Raw genomic sequence first — 8438 nt, 5'->3', positions numbered from 1 at the left:
ATAGAAAGCTGAAGTCGTAGGACTCAATGAAACATTTTGAAGACTAACAGGGCCTAATTTGATATTTTTTCCGCTGCGTTTACTTCCTTCTCCCGTTTCTTCTTTTCGATTCCATTTCTCGTCTAGCTCTCGTCTTGCTCCCGTCTCGAGGAGCTTACAAGGCATTTGATCGGATCGGATCGGATCTCGCTGCTCTCTCCGATTCGTTTCAGGTCTTGGAATGGTAAGAATATTCTCTTCTCTTCTCTTTTGATAGATCCGATCCTGATTGCATCGCTGTTTCCTTTCGATTTGATCTAAATTAGCATTTGATACGACTCGTGGACTTTCTCCTATCTTGTTTGCTTTATCTGGTAAATGTTGTTACATTGAATCTTACGAGGTTTTGGAAGCCTTCGTCAATTTGGTTTACCGGAGGATAGTGATAGCTAAGGAGATACAGATCTAGCATAAGAAGTTGATCTAGTCCACAATTTCTGAATTCTTTGTCAAAGAAAGATGGTATGGTATTGGGGGTTTTGCCTATAGCTTGCTTTTTATATAAAGTATATGATTTATGCTATGAAGCTTTCTGGAGAAGAGACTACGCTGTCCTAACGAATATAATCTTAAAGAAAATTGTGGTTGAAATTATTCAAACAGAGGTAGGCAAGCTTCATGAGAGAGTATATACCCTTCATAGTTCCGAGCCCTTGGTACTAGTTCATTCAATGGCTTGTTAACGACTAGTGACCTTATTACTCGATAACGTGGGTGATGATCAATTGGACTGGATTGGATCTTCGGGTGCTAGAAAATGACACAAAGTATTGGTCACATTTGTATTCAGACTAGGTAGGATCAATGGACCGAACAGAGCACAGACTTGTGAAGTGTGTACGCTTTGCGCTTTGGCTGCGATGATTCTTAGTACATTCACACCTTAGGCTGAATAGATATAGCTTGACTTACGTAAATGCCGTATACCTTGTAAGTGAATTGCCTCGTACTGATACAATAGCCAGTCTTCTGCAGCTTAATATTTTGATTTTTCTGGCTTGCATTAAAATTCTGTCTTAAACCCCCATATAGTTGTATGAAATCATGCAGCAATTATTAAGACACTTTCACTGATACATTATTCCTAATGTGCTTAAGATTCAATATATCATCATTTCTAGAACTATTCCTCCAAATTATTGCTATCCACGTGTTCCTTATCTCATGTACTCAAAATTTGAACGTATCCACAGGTGCCCTTCTGTTTGTTTCATTGTCTATTAGTAGACCTGAAATATTTTATGACCATATGTTAGGTCTCAGTGGTATATACGCTCTAATAAATCTCTAGAGCTGTAGCTCCTGTGCAAGTATTGTTCGTTTATTATATAACCAAAACAAAATTTAGCAGTATCAGATACTTTCGTGAACCAATTATCTAATGTCCATCAGTTATAGTCTTTACTCTCTAGAGCTCCCCTTTGGAAGTCCATCAAAATTAATTATTTTTCCAATAAATAAAAAATATTTTTAATGTTGAATGAATAAAAGCAATAAACTCCTAATATTGAAAATACTGCAGCCATAAAGTTGTCAAGATGGTAACTTTTTTCCTGAGAGAATCTTATGTTACGAATCAAGTCTGGACAGAATTGTTTATAAAAAAATTCTAAGAATTTTATAGATGGTAGCCTCGCGAGTTACAGATCCAATAGCTTTGGTTCACTTGAATCTAAGATTGAGGTAAAAAATTAAAATTAAAACAGTGAGAGAAAGTTAGAACATGACAGAAGTGGATATATCCGATATTGCGGCAGTCGTCGGAGGGTGACAGATAACAAAAGGTAGTGATGAATAATCGTAAGGTAGGGTGGCCGTGGATAAAGATGGTGGCTAGAATCTAAGTGCTTTGAATGGATCTAGAGTTACGATTGACTCCTACAAAACTAAAGACGATCTAACGTCTACGATAAAAGATAAAGATGAGATAAACAAAATTCAATATCATTCCACACATGATAATTATCCTATGATCGCTCTTATTTATAGGAGTAGAATTATAGTAGATTGGGTACAATTCATCCTATTAGGCTTACATGCATTTTATTTGAAATTTAAAGCAATTAGTAAATCTAACTAACTAACTAACTCAATTTGACTCGACTTGACTCAACTGACCCAACTAATGTTGGATCGTATCACCTTAAAGCAACCAATTCCTCTTGTTGTTGCCTTTCCCTGTTGTTGCATCAATTCTAGCTTATTATTCTTACAAAATATCACTGCATATAGCTTATTTACCTTTAGTTAGGATTTTGGAAAGAGCGGGCCTTATAAAAATGGATGCTGCTGGCAAGCAAGTATTCACCAAGCCATACAATATATGTTTGCTCTTCATTCTGCGGAGTTTTGAATATGTAATGATAATGAAATTTTAATTAAAATATGAAATTCTTGTTGCCACAGTGTTTATTCACCAAGCCATACAATATATCATGATTGTGAAATCCTAAACAGAGTATTTTGTTTTGTGAATGTTCATAATGCTGCATCTCTTGATATTCTTTTGCATGCAGGACTCTTCTCCTTCAATTAGAAACATTCTTATTCTTGATTCTGAGGGAAATCGAGTAGCTGTCAAGTATTATACGGATGACTGCCCTACACTTGCTTCAAAGATGGCATTTGAGAAATCTTTGTTTACCAAGACTCTGAAGTCAAATGCTCGAGCAGAAGGTGAAATAACAAAATTATACATTTGACTTTCTAATTCTTATGTATATACATCCACATGATCACATCTATGTTTTTTTAACATATAGTGTGTATACAGAGCATGCATGTATTTAGAAACCTCAGCATTGCAAGTGTGCTCATTTTCTTAGGTCGAACATTTTCTTTTAAAACCTTAATCTCTTTTAGATCTCATAACTATAGTATACTTTTAGTTAACTCTTGTATAGGTTAGGCACCCTGAAATTGGTTTGTGTACATCTGTTGTGTCATTACATGCATTATAAAGTATGAATCACATCACTAGTCTTACCAGCTACCTGACATTATTACAGTGCAGCCGTTTAGAACTTCCCCTATGTTGCTAATTTATTATTTTTATTATTTTGCAGCCGAAATAACAATATTTGGTGGTTACATCGTCATCTACAAATTCATTCAGGATCTACATTTTTTTGTTACTGGAGGAGATGATGAAAATGAGCTCATCCTAGCTTCTGCACTTCAGGGATTCATTGATACAGTTGGCCTTATTCTCAGGTCTCATCAAATATTGATTACACCTTATTGAACATTATTTTCTAGGTGACAAATCATTTTTTTTCAGTACTTCTTGTTCATTTTTAAATTAAAATATCTCTGTTTTCAGGAACAATATCGATAAGAAAACAGCACTTGAGAATGTGGACTTGATACTTCTATGCCTTGATGAAATTGTTGATGGAGGGTATAGTCAACTTTTTTTGTATTGGTTGTTCACATGTAGCTTGATGCCAATTGTATATTACTCCTTAGGCAGTATTTACATAAAATATGCTTTGCAAATAAGTTTTTAATGCTTCAGCAGCAAGTATATTTTGTTGCTTCCGTAGTAGATAGCTGCTAGAAGCTGCTAATGTTTCTGTATACCAGAAAAACACTTATTTAAAGTCTAAACCTTAGGCTGGAGATGACATGCTCCTGTAGATCAATAAGGTTGAAAGCTGTGGATGACATTAGTCCAGTATGCTAATAAGATAATCTTCTAGGTCAATGGATGTGAAAAACTTATTCCACAAAATATGTGCTTTTCCAAAGTGCCCATCCTACGAGCTATATTTACTAGTTATTTCCGTTAATTGGACTGGGAGTAGTTATTCTTAATTGTGTTCCACAACTAAACCTCCTCTTACCTTGCAGGATAATACTTGAAACAGAAGCAAGTGTCATTGCTGAAAAACTTGCAATCAATGGTTTTGATGGAGCCGCTTCGTTAACTGAACAGGTCATCATACTCTCATAGTCAATTACATGTCATGTTGCTGTTACATGTTGTATGCTTTTATCCAATCCTTTTAGTAAGTACATATTTTATTTTTCCTGCAGACAATATCGCAAGCCCTCGCCGCTGCTCGTGAACATATTGCTAGATCACTTCTCAACTGATGTCGGATATAGATTTTGAGTGATTTCTTCAGTCATATGTGCTGTTTTTACCAATTGATTCTTTAGCCATTAAGGTTACTGCAGGAAAGCTGGGCTTCGACGAGCAACTTGTCTGACTCAGGTGGGCGCCCTTTAGAAACTCTACAGATTCTTAATCATGTTTCTGTGTCATATAAATTTATAAACTGGACGTTTTCTGGGGCATCATTCCACACATATTTTGTATTCAAAGATAGAATTGGAACTTCTCGTTCTGTTGTGTTCTCTGTTCTGAAAACAGCAATTGTTTGATGTTTATATCTGCCTATGATTTGAAAATGTTATAGAAATCCTTTGTTCGAGTGAAATGCTTCCCAAGAAAAGAAAGTCAAGGGGACCATTTGCAGGTTAACCAATTTGTCCCAAGTTTTCTCCTGTGAGTGGGAGTTTTCTTTACTTTTTCAGGGAAAGGCATGAGATGGTTGGTTGAAGACTAGTCACCAAGCCAACTGCCATAACGAACTCTATTCAAAAACAATCTGCTGACATACCATAAAAAGGTAAGTATGTAGGAGGAGATAAAAATAGGAGAGACCAAAGGAAGAGTTGGGACACACTGGATAAAATGTTTTGGGTACAACGTAGCACATGTTATAAAAATATAAATCAAAATAAAAGACAAGCACACACATGGAGATCGATCTTTTTAATCAAAAATAAAAATAAGACTTACTTATAACCCATTATGATATTTCAATGTAGTTGAGAATAGGAATCATCTAACTAATTATTTTTATAAAGTAGAGAGCGTATCTTTGGTACAAATCCGAGCTATGGATCAATCTTAAATGCAAGTGTCGATAGTGATGGTATACAAATGATTTAGCTTGTCCAATGCTTTAGGAACATCCTTCTTTGAAGCTCAAATTTTGGACATATGTGATTGTTCTCCTCACAATAGATATGAATTTTACTTTGTAAGAAAACTAGAGAATTTTTATAAAATAAGAATAAATTTTCCTTAAGTTCTCTCTCTATTTGGTGTCTTCCTTTAATCCCTTGGATCTCTTATATAGAGGTGGAGAGTAGACTTTACTTCATAATAAGAGAATCCACTAAAGAAAAAAACTAAGTCACTTGTTTATGATGTTTTGCCTTTTGTTCTAAGCTAGTCATCATAGTCTCCTTACGTGTTATAGTTCCAACCATATGGATGCCTATGAAAAGTTACTTGCTGAAATTGAATTTTGCTTTAAATGTTTTGATTTCTTCATACGATCGATATGTTTTATAAGTTATGTGACTTCGACTATACACTTGAAATTAATTTATACAACTTTGACACATGTGAGTTTGTGCATGAATTTGTCATTATAAAATAATTACACTTATAATCTCCCTCTTGTGTAATTTTTATGATCAAATAAAATCTCTAAATAAATCTTTGCAATTTACAAAATTTTAAGACCGAGACAGATGAGCTCATATTAGATATTGAAAGATTTGACCCTAGTAAAAATAAAGATTAATAGCAACCCATGAAAAACATATGTGTAATGTGAAAATTTGATGCATAATTGTCAAAACAAATCTCAAATTAATTTCAGTTTCATCAAATTAATAATTTCAACAACATAAATTTTATGATGTTAAGTAAAAAATATGCAAGGTGGGTGCAATCTTTCCACCGAGTCATGAGCTTTCGAATCCAATTCAAACATTGGAAAAGACTGCTTGAATAAAAATCCTAACCCTACTCTCCTCTCCATGCCATCATCTTTCTTCCTCACTCATTCCATCGCCCAAGCTTTTGTTGGTAGATTTTGGCCATCTGAGCATCATCAAAGCATTTAGAGCCTATCCGTCGGCTCGTTGATGGTGACCTTTCTTAGCACATGAATTAGAGATTTCAATCGTCTCGTATTTTGGTGCTTCACGCTATCATGTATTCATCGTGCTTATATACATCGTTGACTTTGAGAATTATCATCATGCTATCTGTGTGCACAATATATAGCTTACTATATTGTTTCTTCGCGTAGATAACAATTGTATTGACATAAGTAACTAGTGAGAAACTTAATTTGTGATTGATATGACTTAGAGAATAGTCTCGACAGACTTTTCGTGGTGACTCAAGTCTACTTGAAAGTTTAGGGGGACAATCTTATTTTAGGTCACTACAATGATTTTCTTAAGTGACTTTGGTAGGGTTAAAAAATAAAAGTCACTATCTTTTAACGATTAGTGAAAGAGACAGAGTATGTTATCTCATAATAACCTCCATTGGTGGCCATTAAGAGAAAATACACGGTACATTTATCACATAGTAATACCTCTTGGTGATCCTGATCAGATTAAGTAAGAAAAAAAGACTTAAGCGCTATCTCGAGGTAGGGGTGACTATCAGGTCAGGTTAATTTGCCAAGTTCAGGTCGGGTTTGGTTTGGGCCGAGTCATGATAAAACAGACATGAACACGACCTATTTATTAAACGGTCAAAATTTCTAAATGTAAACATGACATGTTTATTAAACATGTTACATAGAGTTATCGGGTGGCACATGTTATTTAAATTTTTATGTTATTAATATTTTAATAAGTTTATTTAAATTGTAGACATATTTTTTTAGGTTATAAACGAGTTGTTTTTTATTATAAATGTATTTTTTTTGTGTTAAAAATATGTTAATCAAGTCATAAATGGCTTAGTTGGGTCATAAACGAGTTAATTAGGCCATAAACGAGTTATCATGTCATAACTAGGTTGGCGGGTTGGGTCATAAAAGGGTTAATCGGGTTGAGGTAATAAACACGAACACAACCTGTTTAATAGTTAGGTTAGATGCGTTGACTCATTTACGAATCGAACTTAATTAGACTAAAAATTAACCTGCTTAAAAGTAGGGTTATCATGTCGGATTATCGAGTTGAGTCAACTTTTGCCACCACTACCTCGAGGTGACTTCTACCCGATGTAGATTTGTAGGCACATATCCAAATAAGGCATATGACATTTAATTAATATTAACAAGTTCAACATACTGAAATACTTAGTATGTTATCAGTTCCAATCCACATTATTATCGTTTATGTTTTATTTTTCTTATTGTTATGAGCATGTTTAATGTTATCTATTTACTTTATATTGCTGACCCTTGGATTTAATTTAAAATTATGCTTACAAATTTTGGAGTGTATTTGGTTTTTAAGTTGATTTCATTCGATAAGCTAGTTGTTGACTCATAAAATCTCCTCTAACATTTTAGGTACAAATTAGCTGAGCATGGCGCAATAGGATTCTACCTCCATATAGTATTTGACCTTCCATATTTAATTGTATTAGTTATTTATGTTTCTAAAACTATCTGTTGTTATTTAGTAGTTACATTTGGATTTTGTTATTACCTTAGAGTTTTATTAATTATAGACTTGCAGTACTTTCTAATTCGGGTCATGATAACAAACTTGAATAAGTCGATCAAATCAAATATTTCATGACTAGTGAGTTAATCCTTAGGTAATATAACATAAGCATAAGAAAATATAGTCATCAAATAAACAAAGAAAAAACATCGTCAAGAAAGAACATAAGCAATCTCAAGAATGTCGAGCTTTGAGAATAAAAAAAAAAAATTTAAACAAAACAATGAAAACCATCCTTCTCTCTCAAATAATTTCTCCTCCCTTTGCCACTTATTTAACAAGGGTGGTAAAATGACAATGAAGCACAAGGAGAAAATCTCTCAAAAGTATGAACTATGAACACCATATTGTTCGAACGCAAATATTGCAAAATTTGGACAAAAAAATTTAACAGAACATTCCAAGAATCCAAACACAGTTATTTTCAAGGCCTCTAGAACATCATCATAGTCATAAGCAAGACCAAAACAATACATGTACTCAAATGTCAAGAGCAGTCAACAAAAGCTATTTTTATAGTTTTCAATCAAATGCAAACACAACAAATTCTAAACTTAGCTCATGCAACAAGACTCCAATAGTCAAAATCGTTAAAGACGCAGAGTTAAAATCTCAAGAATCATATTTACATTTGTTCGAATACTCTCAAGTGCATTTGAATGTATTTTGGAAGGAAATTTTATTTGTCATATTGAATCTACATCCATGAGAACTATCTTCAATTGCTTGGTACGAAAAATATCTATCTTATACATTCTAATCACTTTTGAAATGTTAGAACAGTAGCTTGAAATCTATCTTCTTCTTTTGAGTTTCGTTCTAAACTCTTCACAATATTTGTCCCTAGCTATGCTCATATATGAAATCTAAACACTTTTATAAACTCGTCATATTTG

At 33.7% G+C, this 8438-nt stretch overlaps 1 protein-coding gene across 1 annotated transcript; it reads left to right on the top strand.

Annotated features, from left to right (window-relative positions):
- LOC140796765 (coatomer subunit zeta-1-like) lies at positions 1-4484 on the top strand. Its single transcript, XM_073149877.1, has 6 exons — positions 1-223; positions 2556-2715; positions 3105-3252; positions 3362-3439; positions 3892-3976; positions 4078-4484. The coding sequence occupies exons 1-6, from the start codon at positions 221-223 to the stop codon at positions 4135-4137; spliced, it is 534 nt and encodes a 177-aa protein (XP_073005978.1). The 5' UTR covers positions 1-220; the 3' UTR covers positions 4138-4484.
- Positions 4485-8438: the final 3954 nt, after the last annotated feature.

The sequence above is a fragment of the Typha latifolia genome, chromosome 1, assembly GCF_019914945.1.
Source record: "Typha latifolia isolate L0001 chromosome 1, TyphaL0001v2, whole genome shotgun sequence".
In the NCBI taxonomy this organism is placed as follows: domain Eukaryota; kingdom Viridiplantae; phylum Streptophyta; class Magnoliopsida; order Poales; family Typhaceae; genus Typha; species Typha latifolia.
Note: the sequence above shows the minus strand (reverse complement) of the source record. Positions and strands in the feature narration are given on the sequence as shown.

Excerpts from the sequence above, each read along its gene's own strand:
- LOC140796765 (XM_073149877.1), top strand. Across the intron at positions 2,716-3,104 it reads GTCAAATGCTCGAGCAGAAG|CCGAAATAACAATATTTGGT; the intron begins GTGAAATAACAA and ends ATTATTTTGCAG. Across the intron at positions 3,977-4,077 it reads CCGCTTCGTTAACTGAACAG|ACAATATCGCAAGCCCTCGC; the intron begins GTCATCATACTC and ends TTTTTCCTGCAG.